Source organism: Pan troglodytes, chromosome 15, assembly GCF_028858775.2.
Source record: "Pan troglodytes isolate AG18354 chromosome 15, NHGRI_mPanTro3-v2.0_pri, whole genome shotgun sequence".
NCBI classification, from domain to species: domain Eukaryota; kingdom Metazoa; phylum Chordata; class Mammalia; order Primates; family Hominidae; genus Pan; species Pan troglodytes.
Genome location: NC_072413.2, coordinates 27,910,331 through 27,930,149, shown reverse-complemented (window position 1 = coordinate 27,930,149; position 19,819 = coordinate 27,910,331). Strand labels below are relative to the sequence as shown.

The 19,819-nt window shown below is 37.1% G+C and overlaps 1 protein-coding gene across 4 annotated transcripts in view; it reads left to right on the top strand.

Annotated features, from left to right (window-relative positions):
* Positions 1–19,819, top strand: part of PRKD1 (protein kinase D1) — a 353,235-nt gene that overhangs the window by 245,069 nt on the left and 88,347 nt on the right. For all 4 annotated transcript variants that reach the window (XM_016925950.4, XM_024348689.3, XM_063792825.1 and 1 more), the window contains exon 3: positions 18,555–18,686. In XM_016925950.4, coding sequence (XP_016781439.2) covers positions 18,555–18,686 — 132 coding nt within the window. The remainder of the gene's footprint in view (positions 1–18,554; positions 18,687–19,819) is intronic.

Here is a 19,819-nt window from a genome sequence, read left to right as displayed (position 1 = left end):
AGCCTGCCTTAGCCCTACCCAATGAACACTGTCCTTCCTAGTCATTGTCCATTCAGGCCTGCACATTTTAGCAGACTGAGACTATCCTTCTGTTGTCTTAGAATTATCTTGGTAAACACATATAGCTGGGGACATTTCTGCCTGATTAACCCTCAGTGCAATTTTGATTTCATTTAGAATCTGAAGACATGAGTTGATTCAAAACAAATATTTCCTCACTGGGCATGCTGTTTCACTCACTGACAACAATTTGCTATTTAGGATACAGAAGAAATATAAAAGGTGATAACAATGTCTGAAGGAGATAGCTATTTAGTTCAGAAAAGAACAATAGACTTAAATTACTGGTACAAAATATAGGACATGACATATAACTAAATGTTCATCTATGTCTCAAAGACCAAATGCTGTAAACATTCTGCCTGGCCAAAATGGTGAAACCCCATCTCTAATTAGTCAGGCATGGTGGCACACACCTGTAATCCCAGCTACTCGGGAGGCTGAGGTAGGAGAATCGCTTGAACCCAAGAGGCAGAGGTTGCAGTGAGCCGAGATGGTACCATTTCACTCCAGCCTGGGCGATAGAGTGAGACTCCATCTCAGAAAAAAGGAAAAAAAAAAAAAAAAAACATTCTAAAGAAAAAATACTGGAAGAGTCTAGGGAGACTTCCTGGAAAAGATGGTTCTTGAACTAGACTCTCAGGGCTGGTTTTGAAGAGTGTGAGGGACATTTTAGCTAAGGAAATCCCACGGCATTAAGACATTTGGGCATAAGGGGTTTGTTAATTGTTGTTAATTGTGAGAAAATGGCCATTGGGTTCAGATACCACTAGGCTCATTTCTGCCCTGTCCATATTTATAACACTATGTCCTAGGACAGACTCTTTAAATTCCAAAAGCCTTAGATTTCTTATTTGTTGTTTGACAATGACACAAAAATCAACCTGGCTGTGGTCTGGGGTCAGGATTAAATAAGATCTAACATATAAAGTGTTTAACATAGGGCCTGCATTTTCACTATGTAGCCATGCCATGCGATATGCGTAATAATGTTACATTGTACTATTTTTCAGTCCATATTTTACCCAGTAGTCATCTTTTCCATATTTGATAGTATTTTTAAACCCTTCTATTTGGATATTGCTTCTCTTTTATCATCCCTTGAATTCTTGCCTCCTCTTTTATGGCTCTTTACTTGGCTCAGAAGAACTTCACTTGGCTTCTTTCTTCTTTGTATTGGTGATTTTTTCACACACATGTCTTTAAGAACAATTTTCTCTTTCCCCAACCCCTGTCCTGAATGACATTTTTAGCCATCTGCTGGACTTTTCCACTTGGATATCCCACTGGCACTTGAGCTGAACATATCTAGAACAGAACCCATCATTTCTTCTGCTCAACTCACATCTCCTGCTGGTGATTTCTCATCATTAGTGGTACCAATTGGTTCCTGGTCAGTTGTAAGGGCTCATTGTCACTGTTGACCGCTTTTTTCAATTCTCGCCATATTAATCGTCAAGTCTATAGCTTGCATTTATTTTTCTCTTCTCTGTTTCTATTGCTACAGCCCCATATGGTAACCCTATAACTCTTTCTGACCAGTGTCCTCACTGCTCTGTAGTCGATCTTCTCTGCAATCCTTCCTCTCTACAGTCCATCCTGCACATCAGTCTTCCAGTAACCTGGCCATGATCTCACACCATCTCTACTCAGAAGCCTCCAGTGCTTTCCCGTTCACCATCTGCTGAATTATTTATTTAAGCAGGCACCCAGGCCTCTCTACACAAGGCCTGGCTCCTCTTCCGGCTTTGCTCTGGCACACTTGCACACATATCCTTTGGGCATTCTGTTAACCAGCCAAACTGAATGACTGACACTCCTTCAACTGCCCTTTGCATTTTGACTCTGGGCATGTCTTTCTGTCTAGAATGCCTGCCTCCTCCCAGCTTTGCATTTTAAGCACCACATTTACCCTTCAAGACTCAGCTGAGAAGCCAAGTTCTGCATGAAGTTGCCCCTTTATTCTTACAGAATTTGTCCCATTCTACCTATAATTGTGTTTATACATTTTTTTTATCTTCTATTAGGTCCTAAGTTCCATGAGCACTTGAACGGTATCTTATTTCTCGTTTCCCTGCTGCTTCCTAAAACTGTGTCTTTCCTGTAACTGCTGTTCAAAAAATGTTTTTTGAATGAATAATGCAGTGGGAAACATAAAGCCATTTAATAAAGCAAGGAAGGGATATTGATGAAGTGGGATTCGGGGAAGGTTAGTCTGGTACAATTACATGAAGGATATAAGCTAATTTTTCAGAATATTCCAAAGTTACAAAAGAATAAAATTATGTTAATGAGACTCTAAACCTGATTTATACTGTAAGTAGTAGGGAGGCTTTAGATAAAGTCTTTGATCTTTGAGATAGAGGTTAAAGGAAATTCTTCTCATTTGTATCTTCTCTCCTACCAAAGTGCATAGTTCAGTATACCCACTGTAACTGATGCTAAGTAAATAAGTGCATCATAGTCACCAAGCCACGTTGATATTCCCAGATGTGGCATTTAAATTTTTGGATGACCTAGTATAACAAAAACCAGGAGTCAAACTGCATACCTAAATTCTTAATTACAAGAATACTAGCACATACAGACACATACACTTTATGATTCAGTCGATATCAAATTATGTGCAATCATCCATGGCCATTTTTCTAGTTCTCACTTTCTACTTCATTATCTTTGGATGCAGTGTACATTTTTGCTAGGGAAAATGTCATTGGTAGTGTAATTGAGAATTGCTATCTATACTCAGCAATTTTGAAAGCTTAACTGTTCATTTTCTCAGCATACTGTTAGTATTATTGGCTTGTACTAATCCTTTTAAAAGCATTTTACCATTAAGTATGTGAATTCTGAAATATAAATTGCATATTGGAATCAAAAGAGCAGAATTAAAGCTGTGATCCATGAGAGTGAGCTTGGGTTTTACACAGGACGATGTAACTATGACAATGTAACTTTCTCAGTTTATTATTTTATTTGAAGATATTTAAGTGTATAGTTACTTAACATATCTAAGTGCCCTTCTAATAATTTCAGCATAATAAATGCCTCTACTTGGTTCATATTCCTCAGGATGCATTGGCGAATAATGCTGGTCATAGGCCATTTTAAACAAGCTTTGACTGGTACATGAGGGAGGGAGAGTTGGTCCCATGCAGACATTCTTTATAACAGTGACACAGACAGCTTATTCATTCTTCCCTTCATCCCATGTGACAATATTATCCATCTCAGTTATGGAAACACATAAATGTAATAAAACTGTGATTACTCAGAAGCAAAATAAATTTTCCAGTAATCTAACTTCTCCTATTTTTTTTCCTTTTGCTTCTTGAGCTTTTCAACTCACCACATATTCTCATTTTCATGAAGTGACAGAAAGGGCCAGGAAGCTCACTTAAAGACACAAGAAAACTTTGTTTTATTTGCACCAGGAAATTTGTCCCAGAATACCAATATAGAACTCGACAGAGCTAAGATGAAATAAATGAAACAGTGCTTGTCTATTTTAATTTTCTTTTGCTGCTTTTACAAGTGATGAGAAACTTACTGGCTTAAAACAACACAAGCGTTTCTTACAGTTTTAAATAATGGAAGAAGTTCCTAGACCATTTCTTATTCTCGGTCACCTTTTTTCTTTCTCATTTGCAGTAAGCTGGATTCTGCTCCTTCGCTCCCTTTTACAAGCGTCTGTAACTAACCAGATGGTAAAAAATATAGAAGTGTTTTCTTAGGCCACTCAATTCATCTCTTTCCAAAGGCTTTCCTCTTTCTTTACCTGTGACACTGAGTGCTCCTGGTTCTCCTCCTCCGCGTGTTTTCACATCTTACAATCGATTCCTCCATCTACTTCTTTCTTAGCCCTCCAACCTCAAATCGGAACTCTATGCTTTACTTTTTACATCTCAAAAGACTCATTTGTCTCATTTTCATCAACAGGCAGTTTTTAGAAATTGTTTCTTGAACCCCTAGTCTTCACCTTGGCTTCATTTTAAATTTGCTTCTGCCGATGGAGTTTTCACACTTAAATGTCTTACTCCCTCAACTGTGGGTCTGAAACTTGGGCTTTCCCTTCAAATGTTCCTCTTATTTCTGTTAGTAGTACCAGTATTTTGTTTCTTTCATGCAAAAATCAGCCAACCTAAAACAACTCCAACAATAAACAAAGAGGCAAGATAAACAACAAACGGAGTCATATTTGCCTTTCTGTACTTCATAATAGGGCGTTGTAGGTTTTTTTCTTTCTTATATATTCCTCCTGTTGCTTTCTTAGTTTAACCATCCAGGGTACTTACTAGTCTCTAAAGTGTGTCTGTTCTTTCTGCACCTCCCATTATATCCTCCTAAACAATACTCACTAGACACTGACACTTCTCTGTTTAATCCACGTAGTTGGGGAGGGGATCACAAGTCAGCTTCAAAGATAATGGTATGTCCTTTACTTTAGTGGTATGGACAGTACAATGGGGGTTATTATTTTTTTAATTGCACATGTTACATGTGCTCTTTAACATGGGTGATACTTTTAACTAAAATAAATGACAGTACATTTTTAAAGACTTCCGACTATGTTATTGCATTCTAGAGCCTCAACTTGAAATACTAAAGTTGTCCACCAGTGACTTCCAAACGACTGAACCACAGTCTTTACCACTGCTTAGCTTCATTAACCTTCCTTTGCAATGATGTTGATTCCTTCAGTACCCCTCACTTCCCACATTTGTTTCTTCTTCTGAGCCTTATTCCACTGTGTTTCTACCTAAGAAATTCTATTTCTTGTTCAAGCCAGGATTTGTACCTTCCATACAAAAAGTAGCCAGGTGTGGTGTTGCATGCCTGTGTTCTCAGCTACTCGGGAGGCTGAGGCAGGAGAATTGCTGGAACCTGAGAGGCAGAGGTTGCAGTGAGCCAAGATTGCACCACTGCTCTCCAGCCTGGACAACAGAGTGAGACTCCAGATCAGAAAAAAAAAAAAAAAAAAAAAAAAAAGATTTGTACCTTCCTTCATCTTTTACAGCTAATCTTTCTCTATACCCTCCCTTTTCTTTGCCTGCATCTCTTCCTGATGTTGACAGTCTCCAAATCCGTGTTCACTTATATTGTGTTATAGTTTACTTGACCTGTCTTGTTTGTTATTAGATTTATCACAGCTCTTTAGCTAGAATATATAATCCTAGAAGGTTGACTATGAATCTACTAAATAAAATATGAATTCCACTTTGTTTTAAATATGCTGGAGGATGCTGTATTTGTTTAGTTTTATCATGCTGAGTGTCGAAATAATCCAGAGAATGTCACTGTAAATGTGGAAGGAGCCAAAAAAATTGAAGGTTAGATACAATCTTTGAGTGCTGAGAACAATGGCTTTTGAAAATGACTTCAAAGCTCTACCAAATGTAAAAACCCACAGGCAAAATCACCTTTTGGAACATTTTTGCTCAGAATCGTTTATGCTAATGTTATGTTTACAGCACACTTTAGGAAGATGGGCTAAAGTTGCCATATGGTACATGTTTAATCTGTTCTTTGCTTATTATCAGATAAATTTTCTTCCATCTTAAATTTCCATTTTTAGGTTCATTTTTATCAGCTTTTTACAAAATAAATGAAGCACATGGTTTGGTTTCAGAGTTTTATACTTTTTTTCTTTATCACTTTTGTCTAGGACAAATACTTAAAAAGAGTCCAAGAAAGTGATTGCCCTGTGGCCTTCTGATTAACAGGCAGCTTTTAATAGTGGCTGAAACTTTTTACTTACCTAAAGCTGGAAATTAGTATACACATTGTCCCCTGTTTTTAGTATTTATTTTAATGCTTATCATTTCTAATAATATTTCTGCTTTAAAATTAGGATTGTCATGTTAAATGTGTGCTAATTACATTGTGACTCAAATAATCACGGTTTATTAATTTAGACCTGCATATATATGTTAAAATGCATTTTTTATCAGAGATGCAATTAAATTTAGTTAAGTATTGAAATATATTTTATTAGAAACATACCTACTTTATGATTTAGATTGTGAAAATTTATTGGAATGTCCTCTTTACCCTAATATGTGCACACACATACTCTTTGAAATTTGAATTTGAAACTTTTGAAACACTTTGAAATTGGAAATTTGTTTAATATGTACCCAGTTCCCACCTGCCCCTCCCACCCAAAGAGCATTGTTTCAGGAAATCTTAGGTGAAGTTTCTGTCAAACACAAGCAGAAACTGTTTCAGAATGCATACAATTTAAAAAAACTTGTCTAATAAATTATTCAAACATTCCAGAATTTTACTATCAAAAGCTGAAAAAGACTGTACAAGAAAAGGAAAGAATACTATAGATCCTTCCACTTAAGGAATGGCTAATGTTTATGAGCATTTAGTATTCACTAGGCATGATAATGAGCCTTTTACCAGGATGTAGAGACATTAAGGAATTTGCTACTAACTCCTCAAGTTAGTAGCAAAATTGTACATAAATTCCAGGGATATCTGAATTCAGAGCCTACATGCAATTAATGATGTTTTCTTTTTGTCTCCTGGATGCAAAAATTCTAAATAAAATGTTTGGAAAAAATGCAATCAATAAGCTTACGAAAGAATAATATAAAATATCCAAGTAAGTTATTCTAGAAATAAGATGATTTGACATTATTAGTGAATCAGTTTTTATAATCTATCATGAGTTTTATAATTATTTATAAATTCAACATCAACTTCTAGTGAAAAATCATTGGTTAGAAATAAAAATGTCCCCTTTTAAAATAATAAGGAATAACTAACTCAAATCAACAGCATCATATTTAACTAGACAATGTAAGGCACAGTCCATTCAAGGTTAAGAAAAAAAGAACTGGGCTGGGCACGGTGGCACAAGCCTGTAATCCCAGCACTTTGGGAGGCCAAGGCTGGTGGATCACCTGAGGCCAGGAGTTTGAGACAAGCCTGGCCAATATGGTGAAATCCCGTCTCTACTAAATTAGCTTGGCATGCTGGCACACGTCTGTAATACCAGCTATTCGGGAGTCTGAGGCAGGAGAATCATTTAACCTGGGAAGCGGAGGGAGGTTGCAGTGAGCCGAGATTGTGCCACTGCACTCCAGCCTGGGTGACAGAGGGAGATCCTGTCTCAAAACAAACAAACAACAACAAAAAACAGGACTGCCTTTACCTTTACTAGTATTTAACATTCTTTAGGTAGTTCTTTGCAAATGGAGTTAACACCACAAAATGAAATGAAGTAGAAATATTGGAGAAGGACAAAGTGATACTTATTTGCAGTTGATATGCTTACTTAGAAAATTCATGTGTAGGCCCGGATTCTGATTGATCTAAATTATTCTCCAGAAATTCCCTATTATTAGTTTGTAGCCTAATTTATCCATACTGAAAGCCTTAATTTCATCATCTATAAAAAGGGGAAAACAATCGCACTCATTTTCAGAGTTTGGGGGTTTAAATAAAATTAATAATATGTTTAACACAGAATCTGACTAAAAGTAAGTGCTCGATAAGTGTTAGCCAATTTCAGTAAGTACAATAATAAAATGTAAGAATAAAAATTAAACTGAGCTCATCAAATAAATGGAGAAAAATTAATATGTTGTATATACCGGCTATATGGTCCAATTTTTTTATTGTTGTTAAATTCTCTCTTTAGAGCAGTGGGGTCCAGTTCAACTTTCTGGAATCATGGAAATGTTCTGCACTCTGCAATATAGTAACCACTAGTCACATGTAGCTATTGAGAACTTGAATGTAGCCGGTGTGACTGAGGAACCGAATTTTTAATTTTATTAAATTTTAATTAATTTAAATTGGAATAACAACATGTGGCCAGTGGCTACCATATTGGAAATGAGAGCTCTAGAGGGTCTCATAAATTCACATGGCTTTATTTACTATTGTGACACTGATGACTCCCAAATTAACTCTACAGTCCATGTCCTACTCTAAATCTAAACTTCACTGTGTATCCTATGTATTTATTTGCCTACTTTTCATCCACCCCTACCTTAATATCTCGGTTTTCTCAGCTGCACCTTGTACTAAACAGGTCAAAAACTGAACTTGGCCGGGCGCTGTGGCTGATGCCTGTAATCCCAGCACTTTGGGAGGCCAAGGCGGGCAGATCACGAGGTCAGGAGATGGAGACCATCCTGGTCAACATGGTGAAACCCCGTCTCTACTAAAAATACAAAAATTAGCTGGGCTTGGTGGCACATGCCTGTAAACCCAGCTATTCGGGACGCTGAGGCGGGAGAATCGCTTGAACCTGGAAGGTGGAGGTTGCAGTGAGCCGAGATCTCGCCACTGCACTTCAGCCTGGCGACATAGCGAGACTCCTTTGACCTCCACCTCTTCGGAGCCTACTACTCTTGACTTGATCTCCACTTTCCACAAATCCTAGCTGACCGTCTACCCTAATTCCCAGGTGAATGAGTAAACTGATGCCGCTGAAAGAATTCAGCTGCTGAATGGATGAGCAGTGGAATCTTAACAAAATGAAATACAACTCAGCAAAAAAAAAAAAAAAAAAAAAAAACACGTAATGAATTATGCATGCCTACAGCAGTGTAGATGACTTACTTTTTAAAAAATTTTTTATTATACTTTAAATTCTAGGGTACATGTGCACAACGTGCAGGTTTGTTACATATGCCATGTTGGTGTGCTGCACCCATTAACGCGTCATTTACATTAGGTATATCTCCTAATGCTATCCCTCCCCCCAGCCCCCAACCCACGACAGGCCCGATGTGTGATGTTCCCCTCCCTGTGTCCAAGTGTTCTCATTGTTCAATTCCCACCTATGAGTGAGAACATGCAGTGTTTGTGTTTTTGTCCTTGTGATAGTTTGCTGAGAATGATGGTTTCCAGCTTCATCCATGTCCCTGCAAAGGACATGAACTCATCATTTTTTATGGCGGCATAGTATTCCATGGTGTATATGTGCCACATTTTCTTAGTCCAGTCTATCATTGATGGACATTTGGGTTCGTTCCAAGTCTTTGCTATTGTGACTAGTGCCACAATAAACGTACGTGTGCATGTGTCTTTACAGCAGCATGATTTATAATCCTTTGGGTATATACCCAGTAATGGGATGGCTGGGTCAAATGGTGTTTCTAGTTCTAGATCCTTGAAGAATCGCCACACTGTCTTCCACAATGGTTGAACTAGTTTACAGTCTCACCAACAGTGTAAAAGTGTTTTGCATTATACCGAAAGAAGCTAGACTCAAAAGGTTACATGTCTATCATACATTAGATAAGGGACAGAAAATAAATTAGTGGTTGTCAGAAGAATGGGGATGGGGAAGCGATTGTCTACAAAGGGGCACAGAAAATTTGGGAATTGTTCTGTATCTCAATTTTGGTCTTGAGTTGTATGTATGTGTTTGTCAAGAATGTACACAAAAAGGAATACATTTTACTTTATATAAGTTATTATCTCAATAAACCTGATGGAAAAGCAGAAAATCAGATTTTTCTTAAAGTTCTTCTTTTATTCTAATGAACCAGAGCAGACCAACTGAATCAGTCAGCTTCATGAAGTCATGAATCTTCATGAAGAATAGGGGGAGTCTCTAAGTACCAAGTTCCCTCCTTGCAGTGCCCCTGAGCCACAGCCGGGACAATTCCTGCACACAGCAGGTTCCTTGGCCAACAGCGCTGAATTGGATTCAGCAATTGTTGAACTGTTTCTTCATCTGGAGTGGGTATACCCTGATTATTTCACAGCTTTTAAAGGTTTTGTTGTTCATGAATCAAAAGTAAGCATCTGTTTCTATGAAAAGTACAGTGAGACTTAAAGCAACTTGAAGTAAAGCACATAGAACCTCGTCCCTGTGTCTCTAACTGCAAATGTATTGTATTTGACAACAGTGATGCTATTTGTCCTGAGAAGCCCTGCTGCCTGTCAGAATATTTCTGAATAATACTGTACCTAGCCTTTGTCTACCAACCTTTTGTAAGAAGTTTAAAGGTAATTTGTATGCTGGTGTTCCTCATGTAAATTAGGTCATTATCCTTTTAAAGGTATAAAGCCTCCTGTACACGATGGAGCTTTCTAAGAAAAATAGATTTGACCTTTCTTTCCCTCTATTCAGGGTGCCTGCAGTGCTTGCACTCATTAGCTAGAATTTGACTCCATGACATTTTTACTTAATTTTCTTTTTCTTCTACGTTGGACACATGGGGCAACCATTTATATTCTTTCTTGACCTGAGATGCTCTCTAATCTCTTTCCAGCTGTGGCATTTGTCATTCAGTCACATCAGGATATGGTGACCCTTCTTTCCCCACTGCAATTCCCAACTGTTAATTGATTCATTTTAGGGAAGGAACTAGACACAGCCCTATGGACCCAGCTCCGTTTAATTAGTGTTAACCAGAACAGTAGATAGGAAAGCAATTTCCTCTGGAGTGGAAACATAGGCTTTATAAGGTAGTAGAAGAGACAAATAATACTAGTTTTTATAGCCCTTAGTTTTTAAGGGCCCTGAATTGGCAACAGACTTAGAAACAGCATTCCTCTCCATTAGTAATGATGGTTGTGACAATAATAATTATTATTAATAATAACTGTGATTCAAACCCAGGTCTTTCTGACCACAAAGCCCTACACTTCATCCTTGCGCTAAAAACTTTTTGTGACAGCTCCCACCAGTATGCCAAGGACTATACTAGTTACTTTGTGTCCTCCTCATAATCCAGTGAGATGCATCACACGAAGCCCATTTTATAGAAAGGGACACTGAGGTTCAGAGAGGTGAAGTAACTTCCCCCAGGTCATGCATTTGCTGTGACCAGGATCAGAGTCCAGGTCTTCCCTGGCACTCAGTCCATGCATTTTATCACTACTGACACCATATTGCGCTTAGAATAAAAAGGTACTAGCAAAAACATCTCTGGAAAGCACTGCTAGACACTTTGTAAACTGTGATCCAAGATATTATTCTGATGGAATTTACTTTTGAACTTGAAATACTGTATTTACAGATTATAAGGACTTCAATAAAATGTAGAGCCTTAGAACTGCAGGGAAGCAACATGTTTAACTACAAGAATTAATCACTTTAATATGTGCCTGCACAGTTAGAGAAGTTGTGGTCTTGCAGTGTGTAATGTTATGTGTGAACAGATAAACAATTAAGGGGTGGCAATATTCAGTGATACATTTTATGACAGAAGTGTCCAGGACGCTATGGAAAAGAGAAGAGGGCAGTCTTTTGCAGGTGGGGGTAGGCATATCCCAGAATAGGTGACACTGAGCTGAGGTGTGGATCAGGTGGAACCTGGCTACCTGAGAAGTACGTATGCAAAACAGAAGGAGGGATTGACGTGAAAGATGGTAATGCATTCTTAGAAATGGCTGGAGAAAAAGTATGTTGAGCAGAGTATCCTTGGCCAACTCAGTATGGAGGTAGATGGCATAAAATAATCCCATTTTCTAGCTCTCTCGTCCTTTACTACATAAAGGCTCCATTTTGTAAACATACCTTTATTTTTTATAAAGCTTTTAAAAATAAATTTATTTATTTTAATGGACAGATAATAATTGTTCATATTTTGTATCTATTTTGTTCAAGCAACATCTTCCTGGCAGGAGGCGTTGCTGCTTCTAAAGCAGATGTTTTGCAGCAGCCATAGAGCTCAGCTGCCTGGAAAAGAAATAAAGGATCCTTCACGTGTTAACTGTAGCTCTGTGGGTTCATGAACAGATCCTAAGCTATTTCTTGAGCAAGGCTTTAGCCCTGCCATCAAGCACTCCTACTGTCCTGGTGCATCCTTCTGGTTTAAAAAAATGAAGAAAAGAATTTCTTTTTTTTTTTTCTGAGAAGGAGTAAATACATGTTAACTTTCTTAATTTTCATAATAGAACATAGGCCTGGTTACCTGCTTGTCTGGAATCTAAAACTGCCTAGGGATCTCTCCTTGAATGTTAGTAATTCTGTTCTATATACCTGGAGTTATTAAGCATAATTAGATTTCTGTGACCTAGAATATATAATTATTATAAATAAATCTACTGTAACTATGCTGAATTAAAGAGACTATTATATGACTCCTTGGCAAGTCAACCAGTAGTGCCTACATGGTCATGCTAATGAGTCTTTCTCATTTGATTTCTTCCATCACTGCAGATTTATGACCTCTTGTTTCTAAGTCATCTTGTCACCAGAGATTTAATAAGGATTCACTCTGTTCTCTTCTAGTTTTTCTATGATTTTGTGTTTTTATTTAACTTTTTGCTCAGCAGGTAATTATTTTAGTATAAGAGAGGAAATATTGTTTCAAGTAGTATTTTCCCCTATGTTGCTAATCGTTACTAATTGTTAATTTTATTTTATTTTATTTTATTTTTTGAGACAGTCGCTCTGTCACCCAGGCTGGAGTGCAGTGGCATGATCTCGGCTCACTGCAAGCTCTGCCTCCCAAGTTCACGCCATTCTCCTGCCTCAGCCTCCCGAATAGCTGGGACTACAGGCACCCACCACCACGCCCGGCCAATTTTTTGTATTTTTAGTGGAGACGGGGTTTCACTGTGTTAGCCAGGATGGTCTCAATCTCCGGACCTCGTGATCTGCCTGCCTTGGCCTCCCAAAGTGCTGGGATTACAGGCATGAGCCACCACGCCGGCCAATTGTTAAATGATATCTCCACCTTTGACATTGATTTCTGTTAAGACTTACGATATTTTAAATATATACATAGGGTAGATTTCTGGGTCACTAATTCTAGCCTGCTTATCTCTCTCTTTTGTCTTTCACAGCCACCCATATTTTAAAATATCAACGTTTTATAGGGTATTTTGATATCAAGTAGGGCAAAATTTATTTATTACTCTTCTGTTACATTTTTCTATTCTTATTAGAATATGTTCTGTTCTTCTTACAAAAGGGCTTTAGAATAATTTCATTAAGCAAACAACATTCTGTTAGGATATTGAGATAGATGTTTTCTTAAAGTTAAAAATAAGCTTTTAAGTACTCATCTATAATTCATTTGGGCCTATTGAAAATAATTTCTTTAAAGCCCCTTTCTCATCCATCCTAGACTTTGTTTTCTTCTTGATATGTTACTTCTTCCTATTTTTTTCTTTTAGTTTAAAGATGGTCTATTTTTCTAGAAAAGATAAAAACAAAAATATAATTGAATAGCTTTTTCTATTTTGTCTGTTAGCATTAAACTATTTATTTCTGAGTTTGAGGCCTATCTCTGCTTCATTCTTTCCACATGAAACACCCAGCTGAAAGGCCTTCTGTTCTCTTTTAGCTTTTAAAAAGCTTCAGCTTTTCCTTCTTTTGGCCTTCCTAGGGTGGTTCTCTGGCCGGAGCCACTTACTTGCATTCAACCTGACTCTGTGCTGGTCCTTCTGCTGTTGATTCTTTACTTTTCTGAACATGAGCTCATCAGACAGTTCCCTGGGCAGTCACAACATTTATCTAGTTACCAGTCCCTTTTCTTCCTAATTAGGGCAACTTGCTATTGTGTTCTCAGTCTGGCTTGTGAGACCTTTTTCTCTTGTAGCCATATTTTTTTTAATCTCTAACCACAAACTTAGGAAATAACTTCCCAGAAACTTCTGAGCTGCCTAGTCAACCTATCTAAATACATTTTTTTCTCTCTTGGCTACTATGATCTCTGAGATGATATATTCACAGCCTCCCAAATTCCCATCATTGCACCTCACTAACAACTTTCTGGTCAGATGTTAAGTCAAAAATGGAGATTCCCTTCATTTTCAGCACCCATCTGAAAGATGTTATTGCAAGTCCCTCTGCAAGAATTTATTGAATGTTCTTGTTGTTGGAGAGCTGTGGGTCCTCACAACTCTAGATGTTTCCAGGTATCACAAAAATGTGAAATGTGGGATTAACTTGAACAACGGTTGCATGAAGGGAGAATCTGATCTAAAACTGGCTTGGAGAGACTGGGACCAACAGAGAAGCAGGAAAAAACGACCAACCTTGGGGGTTAGGTATATGTGTATTGGGTGATGGGGAGGGAGAATGGACATGTGCAAGCTTAATTTTACAAACACTCACACACCTGGGCCACAATAGTGTGAAATTGATCTGTTGTCATCTCTCAGTTCCCTGCCTCATGGACAATTTGTAGTCATTCTTGCTGATTTCCCTGACAGTGCACCAAAGATGATAAAGTGTCAAGAACCCACAATAATTGTAAAGAAATATATAGACAATCCTATGTTATATATAATTAAAATAAGACTATATAAAAATGTTCACTCTTTTATCCTGTTCTCTGCTTTTCAAAATACTCTTCAACCTTCAGGATTCTGTACAATTCCTCTCTTGGATGAAGTGTTCCCTGACAGACCTAGACAGACTTAGCCACCCTTTGTCTTCTGTTCCATCCCTGCATTTGGTATTATAAATATACATGGGCCTGTCATCCTCGTTTTGACTTTGATCTCTCAACTACAGATACCGTTCCTTAGTCCTTTTTTTATTTTCAACATATACTATATTACCTAGGAGGTTCTAGATATATTAATAACACATAACATAAACTATGTTAGGTTGAAATTATTAGGACTGCTTTACTTACATAAGCTCATTTAAATGCATAAAAATGCCTTATTTTTAAAGGCTTGCTTTTAGCATTATGATTACTAAGTAAAAGTTACAGAAGTGTATTGGGGCCTCAATAAAAACAACTTTCTAATAATTTGAGATATTCACAAATGCAATAAACTGATTGTGAGTAGTGATCATTCCACCAATAATGTGTGTTTATGGGTGAATGAAAGGAAGTTTAAAGAAGATATTGGTTTTTGTTTTGTTTTGTTTTTGTTTTTTGTTTTTTGTTTTTTGAGACACAGTCTCACTCTGTTGTCCAGGCTGGAGTGCAATGGTATGATCTCGATTCATTGCAACCTCTGCCTCCCAGGTTCAAACAATTCTTCTGCCTCAGCCTCCTAAGTAGCTAGGATTACAGGTGCATGCCACCATGCCCAGCTAATTTTTGTATTTTTAGTAGAGATAGGGTTTTACCGTGTTGGCCAGGCTGGTCTCAAACTTCTGACCTCAGGTGATCCACCTGTCTTGGCCTCCCAAAGTGTTGGGATCCCAGGCGTGAGCCACTATGCCCAGCCAATGTTGTTTTGTTTTGTTTTTGTTTTTGTTTTTAATCTACAGAATACCTTAAAAATAGCAAGTATGTGATTTTGTGTAGGAGTGGTATCCAGAAACTATTTTCAATATTCTAGACAGTAAGGGAAAAAAAAAAATGCCCACAGCAAAGCTTCACAGCTTTCAGAAACTTCAAAATGTTTTGCTTTGGGACGAACTAATCAATTCAATGTGGGGACATGTTATCATGTGGACACAAAGCTCCAGTTGGCGTTTAGCTCACCTATGCATCATTACCACTGACTTTTGTAAAAGTTGAAAAACCAATGACTTTTCCTTAATTTGTTTGGAAAGGAGGATTTCTAAACATGCAGCTCATGCAAAAAGCATACTAAAAGAATTTTTGATCTTGAGAACTGGATTAATTTTTTTCTATCCTTTATTTCATGGCTTCTTATTTTCCCAGCATTGTTATAAGGTAATAATGCATGTTACAAGGGGTTGTGTGTTATACGTATTTAATTGTACTCTTTAAAAAATATTTCTCAGTGATACATAAAATAAAGGTGCAGCTTATAATCCATAGTGTTTAAATAGTCAAAGAAATATAAGTTGAGTAATGGTGGCTGAGAGAGTTTATATGGTTCTGGTGTCAGGACTGCCTCAGTTCAGATTCTGTATTACCTAGTGTAGCTCCTTAATTTCTGAGTATCAGTTTACTCATCTGTAAAATGGGGGTAGGCATAATAACTACCTTAGAGATTGCTTAAGCATTTTCTCTCATTATATCAGTCCCAACTTGTCATAGCCAGAAAGAGTTTATGCTTCTCCCATTGCCAAAATTACCAGTTTTTAAAAAAAGTACTGAAAATCTTGGAAGATCTGACGTTATTTTATTTTATTATGCAAATAATTTTGACCTCCAGAGATTATTTTGCTTCAGAAGCCTTATTTCTTCTGTACTGCTAACCAAACAGTTTACTCCATTTGTGCAACAATTTATAATGAACCATAAAAGAACTGATTATCTTAGGGTTTTTGGCTCAATTACCTGTTTCAAATGCTCAATGACTAAGAAAAGCATGTCATTTTCTCTTCTCTTGCACACTGGAGTATAACAATAGGCTGTGAATAGAGCAAATCAAAGAGACACAAATACCAGTATAAGGGGCCTATTGTGTTTAGTTTGTTGCCCTGTCATATGGTTTTAATTTAGGTTGGCTGATTGATTATGACAGACTAACAGATAGCCCATTGTTCCTCTCTTGGAATCTCTAGACACTTTAATATTCCTATTCTTATCTGTCCATTTTGATTCCTAAACTTAAATGAAATGGAATTACAGCATTCACTTTGTTTTCCTGTGCTAAGTGATTATCTCTGAAGTGCAATTTTGTGATTAGGCGAGATGGCATGCATACACTCAGCTAATGCTGATTTCCCCCAGGGTGCAGAACAGGTAAATTCATAATGAATGGATGTTTTGCTTTGATTTCAAATGGATGTAAAAACCTCACCACACTTCGTAGTTTTATTTTAAAAATGTATTTAATTATTCTAAAATTAACAGGAGAATATTAAAATTGAACTTTAGAAATATGGCATTTAAACATAAGTCAAGGGTGCTAACTGCTTATGAATGTTAATCCTCTTCAAAAAATGAAAGAAAAAAAACAAATTTACCTAGCATAAATTGGAGGAGTGTCACTGAAAATCCTTAGTTTAATTATTTATATTCCTTCTGATTAATTCCAAAAATGTCTGAATCCAGCTTGGCATTTGTATTGTCAAATTCTAATGTGGCTTATTTTGAATACAAAGTAATTATTCAACTAATCGTTGTGATAGTATTGTCATAGTTGTTTGGTCTGGAGGGGTGATCTTGGGGCTGAGGGGAGAAGCTAGAAGTTAAGAATTGACATAAAGTTTTCGCTTTAATTATTTTCTTTGATATTTTAAAAATAAATTTTCTACATGAGTATGAGAGACCAATTTTAAAAAGAATTTATTCTTCTCCCAATTGGACACGTTTTGACCAAACCACCAAAGTAGGTGATTGGCGCCCAAACCACACTTTTTTTCTGATCTACTTGGATTAAGCATTGACAATTATATTGTGGATCTTGAAGTGGGAAATGTGATATGAAATTTCTTAAACTTATTTGAATTGAGGAGGAAAGGAAAGGAAGGCAGAAGACAAGGAATATATTGAAGGCCTCAGTTTTCCCCAAAATTCTCTTAAAATAAAATCTTACAAAGTTAAGTTCATATGGTTCTGTTCTTACATTAATGGAAGTTTAAATTTTAAGGGACTGGAGAAGTCATCATCAGACAGACTGTCTCTTTTTAGGTATGAGAAACTGAGGCTCGTGCTTATTGAGATGTCACTCCAGTAAAGGTCAGGCCTCCCCCAGGTCTTCTGCCTGCCAGGTGCTGTACTGTGCTATATTGTGCAGCCGCAACCTCAGGCTTACTGTGTGCACATAGGTCTGGAAAGATCCACCACTTTCCATTAGGACGCTGAGAAAAAAGCTCATCTTTCCGCTGTCGATACCTTTCTATTTCTTGATTTCAGCAACAACAAAACAGCACAAACCACTTTTATAATATAATAAAAATATCATATGGAAAGATGTAATAAAAATGGATTTTAATATCCTACATGAGTACCATACAGAATAAGCAACAGTAAGCAACACCAAAAAGTTCCCTACAACATGAATATGGTTGATTAAGGTGTATTTCTCGGAATGGACTGCAGTTCACCAGCGTATGTATTAAATCCCTCTCTTTGGCATGTTGGTGAAGTGGCTGCTTGGTTGTTGCTCAGTCATGATTTAAATGCTTAGTTATTATACATTGCCCAAGAGTTCAAACAGCTCTATCCCTATATAAGGAAGCCACTCATATTTTGTATCTATCTTTCAACTGGACCCTGTAATGTACTTCTTCATTGTCAAACTCAAGGATACTATTTTTCGGATCTGTCTGAATTCATCAACTTTTTTCTTTTCATTAATATTTTTGAATACCTTTCTCATTCATTTAAGTAAGAGAAAAAGTAAAATATTTTTTAAGTATCATCAGGTGTTTGTAAATCAGGTTTACTTATACTTTCATTCATGCTTTCTGCTATTTTTTTTGGCTGTTTTTAAAGTGGTCTGAAACTTGGTCAAGCAGGAAGAAGAGAAGAGAGATGGTTGCTGTGCCACCAACTGTAAAACTATGGCTGGGAATAATGTCTAATGGCTGAAAGTGCAAGCTGTGTTGCATCTTATCTTCCCTAACTTTGGCTAGGGAGTTATATCTGTACTGGCATATTTATTATCTTGCATACTTTTTATTTACAGATCAGAGTGCCTATTCAACTTACTTTTCAACATCACTATTTTTACAGCTTCCGCCACCTTTGAAGACTTTCAGATTCGTCCCCACGCTCTCTTTGTTCATTCATACAGAGCTCCAGCTTTCTGTGATCACTGTGGAGAAATGCTGTGGGGGCTGGTGCGTCAAGGTCTTAAATGTGAAGGTAAGTTATTTTCTTCCCATGCAAGTTAAATGTGTGCTGTTCTCCTATGTTTATCGCAGCAGAATTCACAATTGCAAAGATACGTAAAAGCTAAGTGCCCATCAACCAATGAGTGGATAAAGAAAATGTGGTACATATATACGCACATATATATGTGTGTATATATACATTTTCTTCATCCACTCGTTGGTTGAGAAAATATAGGTTTTTTTTGTGTGTATACATACATAGATCTATCTATATATACACCTATATACATAAGTCTATGTATATATACACCTATGTACATAGATCTATGTATGTATACACATATATACATATACACACATATATACAAACGTGTATATACATTGGTGTGTGTGCGTGTATACACTCCACATTCTCTTTATCCACTCATTGGTTGATGGGCACTTAGGTTGATTCCATACCTTTGCAATTGTGAATACAATTCACAATATGCATTATATATATACACCATGAAATACTACTCAGCCATGAAAAAGAACAAAATAATGTCTTTTGCAGCAACTTGGATAGAACTGGAGGCCATTATCCTAACTGAAGTAACTCAGGAACAAAAAGCCAAATACCACATGTTCTCATTTATAAGTGGAAGCTAATCTGTGGGTACACAGGGGCACACACAGTGGTGTAATAGACATTGGAAAATCAGAAGCAGGAGGTTCAGAGGTGGCTGAGGGATGAAAAACTACCTATTGTGTACAATGAACATAAACCATTTGGGTGACAGCTACACTAAAAGTCCAGACTTTACCACTATATAATTCATTCATGTACCGAAAACCACATGTACACCTAAAGCTAATGAAATAGTAAAAAATAAAAAATAATGCATGATGGAGCTATCTGCTTATGTTGTGCCCTCTACAGTAGTGTAGCAGTATCTCCTCGGAAGTATCTTCCAGGCATTTAGGGGGTACATGGATTCTCTTCTGTTCATTTCTTTAAGTTTCCTGTCTTGAACAAAGTTGGTCTGACCTGGGAACCCTTATTCTCACATCTTTTCTCCCTTATCATGTGGACATGTTTCACCCCTATATGGTGCTCAATATTTTATCAGCCGACTAAAAATAAAATTTGCCTAGTAAATAAGTCAGAAATTGGAATAGTAG